Source organism: Callospermophilus lateralis, chromosome 2 (assembly GCF_048772815.1).
Source record: "Callospermophilus lateralis isolate mCalLat2 chromosome 2, mCalLat2.hap1, whole genome shotgun sequence".
In the NCBI taxonomy this organism is placed as follows: Eukaryota; Metazoa; Chordata; class Mammalia; order Rodentia; family Sciuridae; genus Callospermophilus; species Callospermophilus lateralis.
In genome coordinates, this window is record NC_135306.1 from 35,772,635 (window position 1) to 35,795,276 (window position 22,642).

The 22,642-nt window shown below is 41.9% G+C and overlaps 2 protein-coding genes and 1 non-coding gene across 4 annotated transcripts in view; 1 reads left to right on the forward strand and 2 right to left on the reverse strand.

Annotated features, from left to right (window-relative positions):
* The window catches only part of Gne (glucosamine (UDP-N-acetyl)-2-epimerase/N-acetylmannosamine kinase), a 47,674-nt gene extending 40,071 nt beyond the window's left edge, over positions 1-7,603 (forward strand). Inside the window, exon 12 of the mRNA XM_076845807.1 lies at positions 7,099-7,603. Coding sequence (XP_076701922.1) covers positions 7,099-7,187 — 89 coding nt within the window. The 3' untranslated portion in view covers positions 7,188-7,603. The remainder of the gene's footprint in view (positions 1-7,098) is intronic.
* On the reverse strand, positions 1,355-22,233 carry Clta (clathrin light chain A). Of its 2 annotated transcripts, XM_076845811.1 has the most exons (6): positions 21,889-22,233; positions 15,210-15,247; positions 12,630-12,747; positions 8,491-8,602; positions 2,760-2,795; positions 1,355-1,804 (listed from the first exon to the last, which is right to left on the reverse strand). In XM_076845811.1, exons 1-6 carry the CDS (start codon positions 22,103-22,105, stop codon positions 1,633-1,635), a joined length of 693 nt encoding a protein of 230 aa, XP_076701926.1. In that variant the 5' UTR covers positions 22,106-22,233; the 3' UTR covers positions 1,355-1,632. The 2 variants fall into 2 exon arrangements, with proteins under 2 accessions (XP_076701926.1, XP_076701927.1); XM_076845812.1 differs by lacking the exon at positions 2,760-2,795.
* On the reverse strand, positions 8,854-8,960 carry LOC143393166 (U6 spliceosomal RNA). Its single transcript, XR_013090486.1, has one exon. It is a non-coding gene; the product is annotated as a U6 spliceosomal RNA (small nuclear RNA).
* Positions 22,234-22,642: the final 409 nt, after the last annotated feature.

Consider the following 22,642-nt stretch of genomic DNA (forward strand, 5'->3'; position numbering starts at 1 on the left):
TTCTTGGGTATGGTGTTACAGGAGTTTGCCTCTATCTCCAATTTAGAAATAACAGATGGGGCTGGGGTTGTGGCTCAGGAGTAGAGTGCTCACCTAGCACATCCAAGACCCTGGGTTCGATCCTCAGCATCACATAAAAATAAATAAAATAAAGGTATTGTGTCCATCTACAACTAAAAAAAAAAAAAAGATAACAGATGACTATATGGAAAAGTTATTTTTTTTAAAAAAAAGGTAGGGCTGTCTTATGAAAACAGAAGGGAGGGAGGTACTAAGGAATGAAATTGACCAAATTATATTGTTCTACTGTGTGAATATATAACAATGAATCCCACTAATATAATGTACCAATTAAATATCTTGAAAAAAGTTACTAAAAGATGGCTTTACTAATTGCTTAGTAAATTCCTAATTCCTCATCCGTGCAAGCCTAACTCCAAACTGTAGCACCATATTACAGCAGGTTCTGCAGGTAGATGATGAATGTGTTCAGCACAGTCTCCTAGAAGCACCTGTTGTAAAGATCAGCAAGGTTCTAGAGAGCTTTCTGAGATAATGGAAATGTTCCATAACCTACACTAATTTGGATGCCACCTACACACTTGGCTAATGAGCATATGAAATGTGACTAGGGCTAAAAATATATTTTTAACTAAATAGCTACATGTGCCCCGTGAGTACAGTACTGGACAGCCCAGGTCTAGATGAATTTTACACGAGAACTATGAATCAAGTGCCTTAGGATAGCACAGGCCCCACCATATGCTACGGGAATTAAGGAATGGTGCTAGCCACACATTCGTGCTATCCTGGCTCAGGTTTACTGGCTGATCCAAAGTGTATGAATATTCAGGACCCTAAACTAAGGGATGATGACAAGAACTCATCTAGAAGAAAATGTCTACGTTGGTGAGATGATTCAGAGCTATGTGTTAGGTAAGCAATAAAGGGTTAATTTTTAATTATAGAATTCCCTTTTCAAATGAAAATTTCAGCCAGCAGTGGCACATGCTTATAATCTTAGTGACTCAGGAGGGAGGTTGAAGCAGGAGGATTACAAGTTCAAGGCCAACCTGCACAACTCAGCAAGACCCTATCTCAAACTAAGTACAAAAAGGGCTACGAATGGTACAGTGCTCTGGGTGCAATTCCTAGCACTACAAGAAAAAAGAAAATTTCCAAGAATTCCACAGCAGGAGAAACTTGGAGCTATTTTATTAAGGCAAAGTTAAGTGTCCAATGGCAGTTCCTATTCAGTCCTTAAAATGATAAAAGGGAATTCCTAATTCCTCATCCATGCAAGCCTAACTCCAAACTGCAGCACAACTTGAGGTCAATAAAGAAGCTTCATGTATATTGTTTGAAACAGAAATTTATTCTCAGAATAATGCACAAAAGCACAGGTTGAGGCTACTGTTGGGAGTTTCCCTCCCTTCCTCTTCCTCCTCCCCCCTCCTCTCTGAATGCCAGGGAGAACACAGTTGAAGGAAACATGCAATCACAAACAATGATCAACTCTAAAGACAAAAGGTTTGGTCCAAAAGAACTCAACATAATTAATCCAATTACTGTGAACAGCTTCACTGAGTAGGATTAAGATATTGCAGATGTAGTGTTTCCACAGGTGGCTCTTCAGTGCACCAGGGGGGCCTGCTTGAGGGAGATGAGGACTGAGCGCATGCGGGAGACATCTTTGGCCTGCTTGCTGGACTTGGGATTAAAGTCACACAGCCGGGCCACCCGCTCCCACTCAGTGCCTGGGGACGACTCATCAATGTCATTTACAAAGGCTTCTTCTGCCGCCCTGGAAGCAACAACAAAATATGTTGGTTTAAGGCAGAAACCCCTTTGAGCAACCTGGCAGCTGTCCTGCTACAGAAAAGTGACTGTCTCTTCATCCCTGACTCAGTGGCATTCTGGTTTACCAAAGAGTAACTACCCCTGGCCCAGGTGAGACTCAGGGGCAGACAATGTTCAGCACTCCTAGGCACGGGGTGCCCAGGCTGCTGTGTAAAATGGTGGAATACAGGTGTTTGGTTCAGGGCTCACTGTCTCTCTGTCTGGCTGTCTCTCATCATAAGGAACATTATAAAAGCAAGTCCTTGGCCAGCTAAGCACTGCTTTTATTAACCAGAACAAAGCAGCAGGCTTATCAAGAACTTGAAGAGTAGCTTATGCTGGGCTGTACGGAGTTTCAAGGAAATTTTGAGACTTCTAAAAAGCCCACAGGTCATTGCACGATAACCTCTAGATTTATTCCTTCGGCTGGAGAGAAACAGGGCAGATCAAAAGGAATTCAAGACAAAGCTCCCATGCTAGCAGGCACTAGAAACTAAAGCCATTCTGGAAGGGGGTTTGTTAGGACATTCTTCAGCCAAAGTTTGCCATTTTCTCTCCAGCCAGGTGCCTGGGGCCACTCAGGACACACACTGGCAGGAGAGCCAAGGTTAGCTGCTTTTTGGCAGGATGCTGTTCCAACATTCTTTTATATCAAGGTTAGCCCATCCCCAATTGGGAACTAACTGGTGGGGGCTATAGCTCAAAGAACAGTGGTAAGAGGCAGGAAGACACAATATACTCATCTACTCCAACAAGCATCACGGGCAAAGCAAAAGCAATGGAGATGACCGGTCTGTGGGGACAGAGGGTGGCACTATCACAGGGATGGCTGTGGCAAACACCGCTGAAGCCCAGAGCCACTACAACACTGCAACTTCATGGCACACACAGTTAGGGGCAGTGAGAAAGGTTTACTTAACTGTTCTAGGCTGTAGCAAGGATGGTTTATGTTTGTGCTTAAAGGTGAAGAGAAGAAAAGAAACAAGGAGAGAAACTTTAGGTCAGATATAGAAAATGAGAATGAGCTCAATGCAGATGGTCAGTAAGCTAGACATGCCCTTGCCACTCTTACTATGCTTGGGAACGTGCAGCTGGCTTTGATGGGCCACCCTGCTGCCCAGCAAAACCAGACTCGACCTTTCCAGTCTCCATTTCTACTCCAGAGAGAATGTGCAAAAGTCAAATCAAACACCACCTGTAAATCCAGCATTTCACAAGTCTCATTGCAAATGTACCATCGGGGGCCCAGGAAACCTAGTTCTGTCTTCTAATGAAGTGACTATCTCAAGGTCATGAACCAGGTTCTATAGACCTCAGCCTGCCACCCATCTTTCTACAGGCTCTTCTCTATTCCACCCTTGTCCCTTATATAAAAAAGTGGTCCTAATTTTTAAGGAGGAAACAGTAAGAACTGTTTCCAGGTCTTCTGCAGTAGTGCTTTGATGACCTGAATCCTTAAAAATCTTCCAGGAATGATGCAGTATGGGGGAGAAAAGCTGAAGTGGCCCATATCAGACAGCTTCAGTTATCCTGACCTCAAAGCTGGTCACTAAATAGAATTTCTGACATGTGAGACTACAGAGAAATAATGACAGACACCCATCAGAGACAATCCCCTCTGCACTGAATTCCTCTGTCTGAGGAATAGGCAGCGGGCCTATTATGTGAAGGACTCAGTATAGAAAAGCAGATACCCCATTGCTACTCACTGGGGCTCCTAATCTGAGATTTTCACCTGCTCCCAGGTGGGAGACTTCTCCTTCCCACCTGGGGACAGACAGGCAATAGGAGTTTGAAAGTGGCAGTGGTGGTAACAACAGCAAGAGGTCAGAGTCCACCCCAGGTCCCAAACCTGTCCCTGACAAGATCATGAAGGATCTGTATTTTTCAAAGGGAATTAACTCGCTTCCCTCCAAAACCCCAAATATGAAAAATGGCCATCAGAGGGTGCAGGGAGTCACAATTCTGCAAGATTAGCAATGGATCATACCCCAGTTTATTAACACTCAGGCAGTCCCCACAGTGCCAATTTGAAATATTTTAAAAAGCAAAGCAACTTGTGACATAAAAGGAACATTAACTCTAAACAAAAGGTAGAAAGAATCAAAACAAGAAAAGGAATTAGTTTTGCAACATACACATAACCAATCACGTCAGCGAAGGGTTGTTTGTAGAAAGCTTCATCTGCCACCCTAGACAGCAAGAAGTCCAAAAGGCAGGCAAGCAGGCAGGAAAAAAGAGAGAACATTGAGAAGCAGAAACATCTAAAATCCACAATAGAGGTGCAACTAGGCTCTAGGGAGCTGCTCCTAAGGCTTCATCCTAATCCCCAGGAGGCTTCCAGCATGGGGCTCCTCCCAGAGTGAGCACAGCCGCTTCAGTTCTGAGGCTGCCCCGGCAACGTTTATTAAGCATCATTTGGGCTAAGTCCTTTCACATATTATTATGTTGATTCAATTCTCAAAAACCTATGTGCCACTGAGTGCTCTCACCCCACTTTACAGATGAGTTAAACGAGGCTGAGAGAAGTGATTTGCTCACCTGCAGCACAGTGGCAGGGTTCAGAACTCACAGCCAAGGCAGCCTGGGTTCTTTTCACTGTACAGTAAAGCTGCTTCCCAGCTTGTGTATGCTGAGAAAGCTATGCCACCTTTCTGCCAGTCTCAGTAAAATGTCACTGGTCATGAACAAGACCATGCACCAGATATACTCAGTCACAAAGACTTAATCCCAAATCCTGGAGTATCCAACCATTTCTTTGTCACACTGGCTGGGTGGAATACATTTTCAATATCATGGGAACACACATCATCATTTCAAAAGTCCTGTCTCACAGCAAAAGCAGCTGGAGGCAAGTGGTCTGCTGGAAGGAACACTAGTCTCGGGTCCTGGGATCTGTCCCTTGCTAAGGCTGTCCCGGAGCAAGGCTCTCTGCTCAAGAAGCTGGCACATTTCTATGCCAGACCTAACTGGTTTGATGAAGTACAATTCAGAACCCAGAACTTCATCCCTCCTTAACTCATGCTGACGGGCAAGTCGATCAACAGGGCAGGGGTCTGAGATAAGAATGAAGGAGGCATACTGGGTAGAGGTAGGTTAACTTCTGGATCCAGCCACCTCACCCACTGTGGCAGGTCGGGAATTTTCTTTAAGGAGTCTAGGCCCATCCTTTGCCAGGTCAGTTTAGAGTGGGCAAATGAAGGGGGCATTTTTAAAGGATAATCATGCCTAGTCATTAACCTAAGTGCACTTATTTATTTGAAGGCAAAATCTAGTAATTTTAATTTCAGTTTATTTTTAAACTCACACATACCCTTCTGTCTTTCCCATTTTGGTTTATACATAAGAGGTATTTTGTGGAAATTCAGAGAAAGTAAAAAGAGCAGACTGATTGTAAAAATGACTCAGTAGGGAAGCAGAGAGCTGTTAGTGGGCTGAGTGAGTGGGAGGGCAGGGCAACACAGGCCAGCTGTAAACTCCCATCCTTTTATTTTACACAAAGGGCTCAATGAAAATTAATTCCAACTGCCACTTGCTCCTAATGGAAGAGAATAAAGGTTTTATGATTCCTGTCAAGGGATCACTGCTACAACAAAAGGCTTGATGTCAGTTAGTCCCAAGACTAAAGAGCCAGTCAGTGACAAGCACAGCCCCTGAAGAACAAACAGGAAACTATATACCAAGTGCAGACAGCCACACCTGTTTGTTCTTCACTCAGTAAGAGGGATCTGAAAGTAGCAACTGCCAAGCCTCAGCAGGGTGGGGCTTAGGGAAGCCAGGGGAGGGGAAGGAGGAGGATTCCTGACTACTGGACAAGCTCCCAGAAGCCTAAATACAATACAGAACTTCATTCTATAAATAGCCCCAAAATGGGCATGGAAAATGTGTCACTGAGAATGCACTGTGGAGAATCATGGATCCTCCAAACCTTTTTAAGCCTCAGAAGAGCTGAAAAGTCTCAGCACAAAAGCCACCTGTGGCAGGGGGAAAAGTTTCTCTTCTGGCTTGGAAAAGAACGTTTTTTTGAGTTTTTCTCCATAAGAAAGTTTTTCTCCAGAAGACAGTCAATGCTTTGACTTGACTCCTCCAGAAAGGGAATTCTTTCTGGCAGGCTGTCACTGAATTATTCACGTGCGTGTACGGTGATATTTAGGCCCTGACTTGGGATAAAAAGGGAGATGCAGTCTAGGGACTAAAAGGCAACAGATTCTGTGTGCAGGGCAAGGACCCACCTGCCTACTGCCTGCCCGCCCCCCATCCCCTAGCACAGGGCCTTGGCCTGGATATGCTCCCAATGCCTTGGCAACTGAGTAGGTAAAGGCAACTTAAGAGAAGGGGAACTAAGGACACACAATTAACTAGATGTCTTTCTATTCCCATACCCCACTTTCAAATTCTGCTTTTCTGCCTTATTTCTGGGGTCCCCTTACATTCAGGTGCTGCAGGAGTCACCCATGGAGAATGACACTTGCTTGAAATAAACACCCCATTTTCTTTTCTAAAAATATTCAATATTTACATACAGACAGACAACAGGGAAGATGAGTCAATTTGTATACACTAATAAGACCTATTCCTTTAAGACTCTAAAATGTGGAGGCAAACATGGATGGGGAAAGTCAGCAATATTAGACTCTCCTCCAGGGGCGGTTATATGCCATCGGAAGAAGTCCCCTATGTTCTTAAACAGCTGCCACCTCTACCCTCTGACAAACACTGGAATGATGTGTGAAAATCATCCCTTACTGTCCTAGGACCCTGGTGACAGTGGCTAGCACGTCTCTAGTTTTACATAAGCAGGTTCAGGCCTGTGCTGCAGTTTCTGAGGTAAATACCTGCTTTCTAAACAGTTTCTTGTGCTCAGTGTGGGGTGGGTCAGTCCCTTCTCCTCTCTGGAACTTGAGAGGTAAACCTGAGAACAGCCAACATAACATTCTACAATTCCAAGAAAGACACCACAGCCCTATCTCCAAGCCTGGAGAGATCCACCCTATATCTACAAGAACACCTAATTCTATACATACAGAGGAAGCCCTTTCTTTTCCGAGTTCAGCAAAATTGCCTTAAAGAAATTTCTGCAATAAGAAGCCACTTTCTAACATGTTCATCAAGTTTGAAAATCTGTGTGTCAAGTTGCTGAAGGTTCACAGACCCTGCACAGGGAAGGGCAACATATTCTGGCAAGTATTTCAGAGCAGACCTGAGTTCTGAGGCAGCTTGCTGGGGAACATAACTGCATCCACTCATCTTTCTTTACAGATCTGGACTTGCACCTGGAGCGGGAGGTGGCAATCATCTTGAGTAAGCACAGGGTAAAGGAGACCAGAGATGTCAGAACTTCATGCTGACCACAAACACAATAGCAGCCCTGGGTAGGCTGGATTGCAGCCATCACCTCTAGCAACTAGACACACAGACCATTGTTGCCACAAAATTTCAAATGGAACCCGACAAGCACTCTAGTGTGTATCCCCCTAAGGAAGGTGACCAGGAAAGAGCTATGGCATCTACTGGAGAGCTGATAGAACCAAGGATGACCAAAGGGATTCAAAGAATGAAGGAAGGGCTGGCTCTATGAAAGAAAGTGGCCCTCCATTCTGACACAGTTGCCCCACAACAGCATTTGCTGCTGGCAAAGCAGTTAGTCATGCCCCCCCCACCCCCTTCCCGGCAGATTGTACTGAATACAGCTGCCAGAGACAAAGGCTTTTAACCCAATCTGCTTTAGGAACCTAACACTCTACCCTTAAAATTAAAAATATCCCAGGCTCAGTCTGGCGTGCTTCTACACTGAAGTGGGAGGAGTGACAAATACTCAGTGAAAGGTAGACTCTGAATTCAGCAGAAGAAAGCAAGCCAATGTGCCTACCCTGAGGGAAGCCAGGCTGCAGATTCCTCTGTGAGCTACTTCCAAGAAGGAAGAACTTCCAAGAAGTAAAGTATATTAAAGACCACAGCTGCTGCTTCGTAGTGACCTGAGGAGTCACCCATGGATAATGACACTTGCTTGAAATAAACACCCCATTTCCTCCCCATAACTACTTCAACTTCAGGAAGTGAGTAAAAGGGATTCTGAAAAAAGTATTTTTAAGAAGAATTCAAGATTTTCTTAAAGCACAGATAAATACCCACTGAATCCTAAATCTGAAGTCACTGTGTTGAAACTTCCTTAGCTTCCTAATTACAAGAGCACGTACACATGCTGATGGACCCCTTCACTATGCATCTTTCAGAAGTCAGGGTTGTATTTAGGCAATGCACCATGTCCAAGTCTATAATTATGTCCTAAGTACAGAGGAGATCCAAGTACATTCATGAAACTGACCTTTTGTTTCAGTGTACCATTTTTTTCCACATCATGAACTTAACCTATGAAATTACTTTCTCTTTCCTGAAATACAATACAGCTAATGCAAACCAAACTCTTAAAAGATCTGAACTCACTAGAGTCAGAATGGCTAAAGAACAGGCAGAATTATGCTGACAGGATCCAGGAGACTTGCAACCTCTGTTTCAAGCACTTTCTTGAAAACCTCTTCAAAGCTATTTCACACTGAAAGAGGCAGCAGCCAAGAGCCTGGACTGGATACTAGAAAATGGATATGATTCAGTCTTGGAAAATAAGCCATAGTAGAACCATCATGGACTCACCTGTTGTTTGCTTTTGTTTTCTGTAGCTGCTCATCCTGTCTCGCATACCACTCTTCTAGCTCCTTTATTGCTTTTTCTTTCCACTCTGCTTCTTGCTTCCGAGAATTGGCATCTTTGAAGGGAAGGAAAAGACGATATAAATGAGGTAAAGCACAAATTTAAGTTCATCAGTCTACTGTGGTCTTACAGAATTTATGGTGGGTGTGGGCACATGTGTATAAGTGTGGGGAGAATAGTGGGAAGGGGAGGATAAAATTATATCTTCCCTTTTTGTACAACCAACTCTTTATTCAACACAATATAATCCCCTGCAATTTTCCTGGGGTGGCTGACCATGACCAAATCCACCTCTAAACTGGAAAAATAGATGAAAAATGCTTCATGAATTTGTGTGTCATCCTTGCAAAGGGGCCATATTATTCTTTTCTGTATCATTCCAATTTTAGTTTATGTGCTGCCAAAGTGAGCACACAACCAACTCTTGAGCTCATGATCCTATTCCTTATCTTACACTACATTTTATCCTAGTCCACTGACAAGTTGATGGGTCATTAGTTGGACCTGTTCACAAACAAAATGAATTAAATTGAGGGAGAATGGGGAGAGGAAGCATATGCAGACTGAGCTCAGACTGCAGATTAAGCTCATGGAAGAGACAAGACAGAGCTAGCAAAGAAACCCCAAGAGAGAAAACTGCAGGAGTTTGGGTGTGGGATCAACATCAAGAGTTAACCCCAAAAGTTTTAGAGATGAAGCAAGAACACACCTTTTGTGTTAGATTGGATTCTCAAATATAAAGAACTAAACATGGTTTTCCCTAAGCCAATTAGCTGAAGAGACTTAGGATAGTGGTGTTATGGAATAGACAGATGAGGATGGTGGGAACATAAGGTTAAGACAGTAATTCTATAAAATGGGCCCACTGTGCTAACCCCCAAATGCCTTCTTTTCCAAGAATTTACCTGCAGCCCTGCCTGGCCTAAATAAACAAGATATGTCACATTCCTCAGCAAACTATCAGCTAACTGTAGGAGAAATGCAGGCCCAAGATAATGTCAGTGGGAGGAACCAAGGAGATTTTTGTGACCAGATCCATCCTGAAACTCTAGGAGATAAGGATAACTCCTCCTAACCATAAAGTCTATAAGAATGTATGGTTAAAGAATCCAATTAGAACCAGTCAACAAGGGCCAAGGTGACCTAGAGATGCCATGACAGTGGGGACTTGAAGTCTGATGTCACCTTGCTGTCAGTCAAAAGCCAAGAGGTAGGCCTGGCTGGGACCCTCTGGAAACTTCTCTGGGTCACCAATAAAACTGGCGTGCAAGAGAGGCACATTGTCCCTCTCCCCTGTGAGAAGACCCACACTCTCCCTTTAGTGTGTCCCCTTTCCCTTTCCCATTCCGGTTGATAAACTCAGTCCTATTACTCTGAATGACATGTCTGAAATCTTTCTAACTTGATCACAAGAACTGGGGTTTTAAGAGAGGGTCTTCACGTTACCTGTTTCTTGGAAGGCCCCAGCTCTTTAACAGTGGAGATAAAGAAATACATGTCACAGGTACTGACGCAGGTGACATGCCTCACACATGCTAGGCAAAAGCTCTACCACTGCGCTAAATTGTCCTCTTGCTTTTTTATAAAAGAAGTGCCACTGGCAGTAAGAATTCCTCAGTGCTTAGCTTGATGGGATAAAGATCAGAGACTGAATGCAATCTCTTTTGAGTCTGGAAAGGAGGAAAGTATAAAGAGTCCCTTTAGAGAGCAAGGCACACTGAGAGGGGCCTTCTTCTCTGTCCACCCTCATTACTGTTCACAGAAAGAAATTATTTGAGAATGCAGCCAGCACTAAGCTGAAAACCACTGATACTGGCCCTCTATTTTTAGCATCTTGTGCTTTCTCACAGTTCTTGCAGGGAAAAAGGTGAAACTGAAGAAACATCTTATTTGTGGACAAATTCAGTTCAATAAGAAGGCAAGGCCAAATGTCTAACATTCCTCGAGATGGCATCTTGAGTTAAGAAAACTCTTCAAGAAAAATGCAGTGGCACATACCTGTAATCCCACTACTTTGGAGGTAGAGGTAGGAGGATCACAATTTCAAGGCCAGTCTTGGCAATGCAGCGAGACCCTGTCTCAAAATTTAAAAAGTGAGTGGGGGGAGGTGGGTGGGGGTGTGTGGAGTTATAGCTCATTGGTAGAACACCCCTGAGTTAAATCCCCAGTACAAAAAAAGAAAGAAGAAAGAAAACTCTTTGGGAGAATTCCCAAGGCACCCAATTTGATTACTGAAAAAGAAAATGAAAATTTCTATAACCATAGTATACTTTCTATGGAGAAGACAATCATTGCTAAACTTTAGAAAAATATAAAAGACAAAAGCTGGGTTCTATAACTTCAGCAGTACTTGCTTCCAAGTCTAACCAAAAGAAATAAAAATCAAGAAGCAAGGATCAAGATTGCTAGAACCTGAAGACCTATTTTCGTGTTCCTAAAGCTGCATTACGCAATACAGTAGCTACCAGTCATACAAAGCTACATATGTTTCAAGTTCTAAAATTCAGTTATCTCCGGCACGCTAACTGCATTTCTAGTACTTAATGGTCATATGTGGTCAGTGGCTATCATACTGGACAGACAGATACCAAATATTTCCACCAAAGAATTATTATTAGTTCTGCTATATATAAGCTTAAACTTAAATGTGTCTTTGTTCTGAAAGTCATATAAATTAGACCAGAGATAGAAGATTTGGCAATAACTGGCTATATTATCTGGATCAAGTCTGTTCCTATTTCCAGATGTCGGTTCTCCAGCTGAAAAATAAGGAATTATGTTTTTACAGGGTCATTTTTTTTTCCCATTTGTTTTCTTCTTTTATGGGGGTAGGGGACAGGGGATTGGGGATTTAACCAAAGGGCACTTTACCACTAAGCCACACTGCCAGCCCTTTTGATTTTTTAAATTTTGAGACAGTATTTCACTAAATCACTTAGGACTTCACTAAAGTTGCTAAGGCTGGCTTCAAACTTGCAGGCCTCCTGTATCAGCCTCCCCAGTTCTGGAGTTACAGGCATGTGCCACTATGCCTGGAAGATCATTGGTTCTTAAGGAATAATATTGTTGACACTGTGGTTACATAGGAGAATGCCTATTTCTAGGAAACATTCAAGGGAGTTGTAAACATGTTCATTTTCCTTGTTTATCCAACTATTCTGTGTTTTAAACCACGGATTATATCCTCACCAATGCACCAGATATAGGCAAGAGATCTTTCCTGATCTTGAACCAATCTGATTGGTTACCTGATTCTCCATATACACATCACTTTACAGAGGCCAGATTGGTTAGCACTGATCTTGGGCTTGGCCTGCCCAGCCTTATGGTTATGTACACCTACTTTGCTTAGAAAGTAACACAGGCATGGATGTGGCCCTTGAAACAATAAAGACTCAAGCTGAAATTCTTTATTACTTCTTAACTGTTTTAAATACTTACTTTACCTATAATATCTACTTCTTCATCCATAAACCTGTACGAACTTATCTTACAGAGATATTAAGAAAAACAAATTGTGCATGTTTTCTTGCATATCTCATTCTCTTTGTAAGCATTACCTTAAACTAAGCCTTCAAATGACAGACTGTAAATGTCTTTCATGTGGATACAATACCATCATGAAGTTTACCAAGCACTTTCATAAATACCACCTCAGACTATCCTTGGAGATCAGTTACACATATCTTTCACGGATGATGACACAGACTCTGAAGTTTAACCAGGTGCCCACAGAAGGTTAAGGTAAGATTGGGCCCTGAACCCAGCCTTTCATAGCAAGTCCAGGGCTCTCTCTTTCCACAACTTCACTGTGCCCTTCCTGGGAAAGGAAGCTTTCTGGGCTACCATACTCCTCACACAACAGAGCTAAGCATCTCAATGTCAGTGGCCTTGTGATCTTCAGATTGAGAAAGATTTCCCCAGAGATCAAGCAAGTGAATTTGGTTCAATCCCCAATTACACCAAAAACAAACCAAAAAAACAAACAACAAAAACCTCACCAGACAAGGACACTATGGCTAATTCAAGATAAAATGCATAAAAATAGAGTCCAGATTAACAAAGACAGATGGATTCCTTACCAAGGGCTTCCAAGCGTTCCATTTGCTCTTCTCTCCACTTACGGATACTTTCAGGTTCTGACTGCAATCGATCCACTTGTGAAATAGCTGCATAACTGTCTGTGGGACCATTAGTCTCCTTAACACAAAACACAATTAATGTTCTATCAGTATCAAAAACTCCTTTCTGAATTGTGCTTCAAAAAATTAGAACCTCTGGTTACACACAACACTGGAGGCTGCTGTAAAAATGTTTTAAGAATTACCTTAAAATTAACAACTTCACATACTGATAGGTTTCAACATTAATGCACTGAATTCTTGATGCTCTTCGATTAATTGTACACAAATAGAGCACAATTTTTCACTTCTCTGATTGCACACACCATTTATGCAATCGACATGTACCTAGGGTAATGATGTCCGTCTCATTCCACTGTCTTTCCTATATCCATAGCCCCTTCCCTCCCACCTCCCCTTCCTTTGCCCAATCCAAAATTCCTGCAATCATCCCACGCACCCCCCTATAGATTAGCTTCCACTTCTTAGAGAAAACATTTGGCCTTTGGTTTTTTGGGGGATGGCTTACTTCATCTAGCATATTATCCAACTCAATCCATTTACCTGCAAATGCCACAATTTTATTCTCTTTTCCATTCTCATATTCCATTGTCTATATATACCAGTTTCTTTATCCATTCACCTACTGAAGGACATCTAGGTTGGTTCCACATTTTAGCTATTGTGAATTGTGCTTCTATAAACATTAATGTGACTGTATCACTGGAGTATGCCATCTTTAAGTCCCTTGGGTTTAGACAAAGGAATGGGATAGCTGGGTCAAAAGGTGGTTCCATTCCAATTTTTTTTAAGGAATCTCCATACTACTTTCCAGATTGGTTGTACCAATTTGCAGTCCCACCAGCAATGTATGAGTGTGTCTTTTCCCCTACATCCTTGCCAAATCTAATTTCTTGTATTCTTGATAACGGCCATTCTGACCAGAGTAAGAAGAAATCTTTTTTTTTTTTTTAAAGTGACCCCTGCATAGTATTTTTTTTTCTTTTAAAGAGAGAAAGAGAGAGAGAGAGAGAAAGAGGGAGAGAGAATTTTTTTAATATGTATTTTCCAGTTCTCGGCGGACACAACATCTTTGTTTGTATGTGGTGCTGAGGATCGAACCCGGGCCGCACACAAGCCAGGCGAGCGCGCTACCGCTTGAGCCACATCCCCAGCCCAAGAAGAAATCTTAATGAGTAGTTTTGATTTGCATTTCTCTAATTACTAGAGATGTTAAACATTTTTTTCATATATTTGTTGACAGATTGTGGCATCATAATACCAGACCTTAAACTATATTATAGAGCCATAGTAACAAAAACAGTGTGGTATTGGTGCCAAAACAGGCATAGACCAGTGGTACAGAATAGAAGACACAGAGACAAACCCACATACATACAGTTATCTCACACTAGCAAAGGCGCCCAAAATACACATTGAAAAAAAGATAGCCTCTTCAACAAATGGTGCTGGAAAAGCTAGAAATCCATAGGTAGCAAAGTAAAACTAAACCCCTATCTCTCACCTTGCACAAAACGCAACTCAAAGTGGATCAAGGACCTAAGAATTAGACCAGAGACCCTGTGCCTAACTGAAGAAAAAGTAGGCCCAATAATGCACTGAATTCTTAAGAGTCTCATGAAGGAAGCAGAATGGTTGCTATCTGACCTGTTAATTAGTGAGATCTGAGTGGATGATAGAAAAGTTGGCGGTGGATGAGTAATGGACCTATTAGAAAACCATATTAGCAGTTTGTTTCCTCTTTCAACACCATATTATATCTTCAAAAACAAACAAACAAACAAAAAAATCAAGATAGGTACATAGCAAAGCAAGACCTAGAGCCTACAAATTCTAAATGCCATTATAATATTCAGGAAAAAGGTCACTTAATATCAATTTACAAAATAGTAAATTCTAAGAAAGAGAATCCAAAAGAAGGTGAGTTACTCCTCCTCCTCCTCCCAAAAGAAAGGTGAGAAGGATGAAAAGGCAGGCAAATGAGAGTCACTGGGTAGGGAGGTGAGGTAGCTCTTATTTATTAATTTCCCTCACCAGTACTGGAGACTAACCCCAGAGTGCTCTAACACTAAAGCTATATCCCCATCCCTTTTTAAGCCAGGGTCTTGTTAAATTGCAGAGGATGACCTTGAAACTTGCAAACTTCCTGCATCTACCTTCTAAGTAGCTGAGATTTCAGGTGTGCACCACCATGCCCAGCAGCAGTGGCTCTGCTTTGTTGTAGGTAAGATTTGGGAGCTAATAGAAAAATGGATAAAGACTTAAATAGCCATTCTCATCATCATAAAGGATTATTTCCTGAAAATCAAGGTGATAATACTAGGGCCAGGTTAATAACATCTTAAAAGAATGTTCTTCCTATCAGTGCCACCACTTTTTTAGTCCTTCCACTTTGGCAGATAATATACCAACTACTAATATATCCAGGAAAGTCAAAAGACTAGGATCTCTTTCTAGATAATTCAATTCACAAGAAAGGAAGACTCTCAATCATCATTCAGCATAATCAGAGTACTCTACCTGGTAGTATTCGCCATTCATCACTCCATCAACAGCATCTGTAAGACATGAAATGTTAATCTATCAACCAGGATTGGTCAAATATTGGGCCAAAGGACAATATAGTGGAACACAGTATTGGATACTGCAGGACTCTGAGCTACTAAATGCTACCCCTCTGGTAGGTACTAGATTGTAACGATTTTTTATTTTATGAAACTAAGATGTACTTACACACAAAAGACAAAGACTTCATCAAAAGCTACCAGGTCAAAACCTTTTAAGATTCTGTTTCCTGGCTGAGAGAGGTGACAAATGGAAGCCTGGAAGAAGAGCTGCATAGAGGAACAGTGTTGCTCTATGAAAGTTTTAAACAATGCAAAAGAAAAATCTGGCCTGAAATCAACAGTGAGCAGAGATGTGGAGCTTCACTTTCAAACTAAGGTGCTGCTTTGGGCATCAGGAATCTCCACTATATGGATGGAGTGGGTCTGGTACCAAAGGGTCTACAGTTGAAACATGTTAATTTTTTTTAATATTCATTTTTTAGTTTTAGGTGGACACAACATCTTTATTTTATTTTTTTAATGTGGTGCTGAGGATCAAACCCAGTGCCTCACACATGCCAGACGAGCACGCTACCACTTGAGCCACATCCCCAGCCCTAAACTTGTTAGTTTCTCTAGACCATTTGGAATTTGTCCAAAACAATTGATTTGAGCATACCAAATTAAACCAGAATTTCAAGGATATAAATAATAAAACCCAAAAGTATGATATATTAAAAATTCAAAAAATATGATATACAATCCAGCCTTTTTGTGCAGCACCATTAACTATTCTGAGTTAAATGAGAAAGTACATTTTCAAAAATATGAAGTGTGGGGTTGGGGTTGTAGCTCAGTGGTTGAGTGCTTGCCTCGAATGGGAGAGGCACTGGGTCCGATCCTCAGCACCATAAATAAATAAATAAATAAATAAATAGTGTCCATCTACATCTAAAAATAAAAAAATATGAAGTGTCTTTCTAATAAGTAAGGCCGATCTATACCTTTTGCCCATTTAGCAGAAAAGGGTTCTACAGTCTAAACATATTTGAATTAAAAACAGTACTAAGTAAAAAATATTCAAAAAAATCACGAGTTTTGGGCAGGGTAGGTAAAGAATAAGAGGCAAGCAGAGAGAAGATCTGGCAATACTAGGCCTGCATTACTGAACTGGTAATAATTCCCTGGAACTGAGGATAACCTTTCAGGATAACAAACTCTATAATCAATCTACCACTCCCCACTAAAACCAATGACTTGATTTTAAAACCTTCTTTGTATTTCATTAATTCTGTTACCCAATCACCATGAATTTCTAAGCCCTGCCAACACAACAGCCCTCAGAGAGGAAGGTCTGGAAGGGCTGCACAGTCCCTCTGAAGGAGTTACCCTGCCTTTTCCTGAAAACCTCAGTATGGCCATAAAACCTTAGTTTCCAACGACCTCCTCTATTATCTATTAGCTAATTTGCTACCTACTGTGTAGGATTTCTATTACTTTATCCCAATTTTTCAAACTTCAGTGACTATCTTATTACATGAGGTAGAAGAAAATGAGAAGAGATGAACCTGAAAGATACAAGAAACTGGGATATAAACAGGAATGCCAAGTAGTTATGGTGGACCACATTCTGAGGCTCTTGAAGGGTAATACATGAAAAACACCACAGCTTACCTAGAGGCCTGGGGCAAGGGGGCTCTCAACCTTGTTTTTCCCTCTAACAGGCAAAGATTTCATCAAACCACTCCTTTAACTTTCCTGATCCCTAATTAAACCCAACTTGAACTACCTATTTTCAAATCAAACAATCCTAACATTTCATTCACTTTTTAGTCCTCTTATTTCTCCTAAATCCCTACCCCTGGCTTTGGGAGCACTGAAAACTTACAGATCATTTCTCTATCAAGCTCTTCTTGATATTAAAATAATTATTATTTTTTAGAAAAAGGAAAAAAAAAAAAGAAGAAAATGCCATATAATCTCATCACCAAATCTACAGATTTCTGTACTTTTAGTTTTTCCTCACACATGATGAATGTGTTTTAATAATCCATTCATCTATATCATTAAAAAAAATTGGATGGGGCGGGGGGGGGAGATGGGGGCAGTACTGGGGATCAAACCCAGGGCTTTCTGCAAGTGTTCTACCATCAAGCTATGTCCCCAGCCCTTTTAATTTTGTGGTTTGGGGATTGAACCCAGAGGTGTTTAACCACTGAGCCATATCCCCAGTCCTTTTTTTTTTTTTTTTTTTTTTTTAGAGAGAGAGAGAGAGAATTTTAATATTTATTTTTTAGTTTTCAGTGGACACAACATCTTTACTTGTATGTGGTGCTGAGGACGAACCCAGCGTCGCACGCATGCCAGGTGAGCGCGCTACTGCTTGAGTCACATCTCCAGCCCATCCCCAGTCCTTTTTAAAATTTATTTATTTTTATTTTAAAACAGTCTTGCTAAGTTGCCCAGACTAGTCTTGAACTTTCGATCCTCTTGCCTCAGCCATCTGAGTAGTTGGGATTACAGATGTGTGCTACCATGCCTGGTGATATTGTCTTCAACTTTCTTACTAAGAAAACACCTACTATTTATTGCTTACAGTGTGCCAGATACAGTGTTAAACACTTCCCTTCACATATATTAACTTTTAATTCTTGCAACATACCTCTATGTATCAACACTTCATAAATAACCTTGGAACATGTAGGGTTCCTTAAGAGAAGACAAGGTATTCTTGAAAGAGCAGATAATTAATGAAACTATTTTCTTTTTAACTTATTTTTATGTTTAAAATAATATAAACATTAAATGCACATTAGATAATCAGCCTTTTAAAGTTTGATAGGACTGGGATGTAGCTGAGTGTAGAGGGCTTGTTAACAGGTATAAGGCCCTGGGTCGAGTCCCCAGCAGCAGCAGCAGCAGCTGCAACAAAAGGCAGTGTTAAATCTGAGCAAGCCATCATGGCAGGAAAGATCATCTGTTAATTTGATAATAAGAATACAAACCATAGGATCTAAGTCCAGAGCAGCAAACCTCAGCTACATTTGATCTGTTTCAACTACTGGTTTGTGTTTGTGTGTGTGTGTGTGTGTGTGTGTATATATCTGTGTGTATATATATTTGTATATTAACATATCTGACATTTGAGTTTCTTCTTTACCAAACAGAGTTTTGCCTAAATTTTTTTTTGCTATATTTTGTATTCTCTATTAGTACTACTTTCATATTGCAAATATTTTTCATTTTGTCTTTTAATTTGGCTTATGGCCTTTGGTGTCTAGAAATACTACTTAATGTTTAACACTTTGTATGTAGTCATAATTAACTTTTTCTTTGATTTCTACATCTGCTTTTATGCTGAAGGTCTTTCCTACTGTGAAACAGATATTCACTTTTCTTCTGGTACTTCAAAAAAATTTCTATCTTTAATCCATTTGGGATTAAAAGAGTGAGATAGTTTGAATGCTAGAGAACACATTGGTTACTCTGGCTAGGTCTACATTATAGTTAATATATCACAGCTAACATACCTATTATCCAGTTAATGTATTCCAGCCCAGGGCCACTTTCAAAAGAAGAGACTTTGATCGCTACTCCATATACAAAACTAGAAACAACCCTCCCCCATTCCTCCTAAATCACATGCTGCCTGTCTTTTAAGTCTGAAGACTTATCCAGACACACAATGTGCTTTGAGCTCTTCATCAGTTATATACTACAGTACTGACATTCTTGTATGAATCAGCAACTAAACCAAGTCAAAGGAGAGTCCATTGTTAAAGAAACATACAAAAAGAACATCTAGGGACCTTAACTTATGAGAACAGCTAAGAGAAACAACTCAATGATCCTAATAAATAAATTTAAAAAACAAAAAACTCAATGATCCAGAGGAAATTTTCTAGGGCATTTTAGGAACTCCAGAAAGAAAGAAAGGCCAGAGTAAATTTCCAAAGCAGAAAAGGCTTCCAAATCCACCTTCAACCTCTCAAGTTCCCCATACATTTCAAGTCAAGCCAACTCAGGTTTGAGCTGCTGATTAGCTTGCTACCTTAGGAACACTACTTAACTTCCACAGTGATCAGTTCTCATCTGAAATGTGATGGCACTACCCCTTAGCTTACAGAGTTTCTGCATAGATCTCGAAGTATATAGAGTTCTTGGCATACATAAATGTACAATGTACTTAAATATCATGCATAAAGTTTCCTTAAATTTCTCTTTACCAGAGCTACCAATAAAATTACTGTCCCCCCAGAAAGCTTCCCTTGAATTCATCTACCCCTTTTCTTTCTCCTCCAATAAAGGATTTGTCAGAAATAATAAATAGTGCCTTGTTGCTATATTTCTCTGTAGCTACTTAAAATCACTGTTCTCCTCCCCAATCAGCCCTCATGATTGGGGGTTTTCAATTAATTTCACTTGTGCTGTTTCCTTTTTGACCACTCATTCTTCTCAATATCCCCCAAGCTACTTCATCCAGGTTGGTTACCTCCTACCTTCAAACTTATGTCTCTTCTCTGGATCACCTGAGGATCACCAAGACTCAACACTGTTTTGGCTTATGCCCATCCTCCATCTTTGGAATTTCCCCCAAGGATGGATGCTTACCATATACCAGGTAAGCACTCACAGATACTCTTTAGTATTCATCAAAACACTATGTGAAATATATTATGCACCTTTTACAGAGAAGTAAACTGAGACTGGCAATCATTGGTAGTTATATAAATTGCCTAAAGACCACAAAGCTAAACTTACAACCAAGTAACATAGGATAGGACAGAACAGTAATCACTAGCGTACATCCAACAAGTTCTCTAATCCCTAAAGGAAGTGCTGACCCTGCACTATTAACAACCTCAACTACACTGTCAGGGATCTGGCATTAAGTCATTAAATGCTTAGTTTACTAAGAACATCTTTCCCAGGAACTAAGTCAGCAATCATCCTTTTCCTTCCCTTTGCTGAAGGCTTGATACACAAAGGACCCATATATCTACTCTTCTCTTTCTTTTATCGCCCCAAACAGCCTACCCCCAATAGCTACATGATAGATACAAGACTCAGTCTGCCCACTTCTTTTGTGAAGTACGTGGATAGCCAGATACCCTGCTACATAATGCAGATAAAACAGTGAACAAGAATAACGCTGTTAAATTGTGCTGTGAATGGATAATTATGAATGTAATGTACTCCACTATTGTCATGTAAGAAAAAAAAAAAAGAATAACGCTGTCCTCGAATCATAGTATTCTTCTAACTATGGGTCCTACTTCTCCCAATTTTGTCCTACCCAGGAACAGCCCCAATGCCTTTCTTTTATGCCATCACACCTTGGCTAAAAAAAAAACTTCAACAAAATGTGGTAGTTTAAAGGTGCGGAGACTTGAGGCTCTGCTACTAGCTTGTTATTTTTTAATCAAGTCATCTCTCTCTCTCTAGGATTCAGTTTCCTGTTAAGTGAAAGAGGTAAACTAAGGATCTAAAAAGTACAACTTTTAAATTCTCAGGCAAATATTAAGATCCAATGATCATAGCCATAATCTCTTAAAGTCATTTTTGTCTACAGGTCACAACCCAGTTCTGTCCTACTTGCTTGTTGTAAATTGCATATTTAGGCATACTACATGTTCTCACATAAGTTCTTACTGGGAGGTGGATTTGTTTATAACTTGTTTATAATTTGTACTACACTACAAAAATTTAGATGCTAAAATGCATCATAAAAAAAAAAAATCAGAGGTTGCAAACTACCCCCTTACCTCCAAAAAAGGTTCTGTCTGCTTAGTAATTTGAGATTTCTGAGTCTCAAAGATACACAGAGCAACTTCCCCGACACCATTAAGCATCACACTGCTAAGGCATTTAAAAATGTCAAACTGCATCTTGTCCCTCTTTTTTCCGCTGGGAAAGGGTCACACTCCCCTCTCTATTCACCTCTTTCCCCCTCCCTGATTGGTCCAGGCCAATCTTGGTTTCTCCTTAAGGCAATACTGAAAACCAAAGCTGTTTCCAAAGGGAGAAGAGCTCCAAAAGTCATAGCTGTGGGATACTCTCAACAATGGTAAACTCCTCTCTCTCTTGGCTGGGGTTTCCTTCTCCAGGGTTAGACCATCTTTTTTCAGTTCCTTACTCCTTCATTCCTCCCTGTAACCCAACACTCAGTACTGCATCTCAAGTGCTTAACTGCTGACTTGCATTACCATTTTTGTTTCTGTCTTAAAAGACAACGGTACTACTGTTAATTTTTTCTGCTCTACTTTCTTAACTGGTTCTTTCTGGGCTCAGACTTGCCTTTAAGTCTGGCCCAACTGCGCCAATGCGGCTGCTTCAGAGATCAGCTTAATGCACAGCAAGTGCTTAATGAAAAGTTGAATCGAACGGGCTTCTTCGAGCTCCCGAACATGACCGTCACCCTATTTTCTTTGCTTTTTCGCTCTTCCGCGACCAGCAGCACTCAGACACACTCAGAACCGGTCAGGCTTCCCGAGCCCAGGTTTCCGCATGACTGGGCTGGGGTCTCGTTTCCTCTTTGCACTCCTCGCTAACCTCCTGGTTCGGCCAGGAGCACGAGTCACACGGAAGCTCTAGGACCCACTCTGGGCCGAGTTTCCCAAGTCCTCCCGCCGCAAACGCGTCCGCACTCTCACCCGGACCCCCCGGCGGCTCGCCGTGCGGCTGAGGCCCGGGGGCACCGCCGTCCAGGATGGCGAAGGCCTCATCGTTCTCTATGCCCGCAATCTCGCTCTCCTGCTGCGCCAAGAAGGCCGCGGCCGGGTCTTCCTCGCCAGAGCCGGCCACCCCGTTCCCCAGCGCGGGGCCGCCGGGGGCGCCGGCAGGGGCGCCAAACGGATCTAGCTCAGCCATGGCGGGCAATTCAACGGCACAGACACCAACGTTGAGAGACAAGCCAACCGACACACCGACACCGCGCCCGACAGCGGCCGCTGTGGTGGCGACTGCGATCGGAGGGCAAGCGGGAGGAGGGAGAAGGTGAAGCGGAAGCCCTGCCCCTATATCCGGCTGGTCCAGGCCGTGTTGGAGAGCCGGAAAGAGAACAACCAATCAGAGGCCAGGAGCTGCCCAATTAGCAGACGGAGGGGCGGGTTCCCAGAGACAACTCGTGACCGCTAGGAGACCACCGCGAGCAGCTGGAACCGGGAGGCGGAAGTACCCTCTGACGGAAAGCTGCTTTAGTCGTTGGCCTTCAAGAGCTGGACGGATTTGGGACCGCCACCTGTGAGGGGACTCTGGTGCCGCACGGGGAGGTGAGGTGAAAGTAGGGCACCCAAGATTGAACGCCTACAGAAGAGGCAAGCCACTTAGGCTTTCTCAGCCACAGTTTTTTCGTATGTAAAACCGGCACAAGAGTCCTACACTGCTTCCCTTCAGGGTTTATTGGAA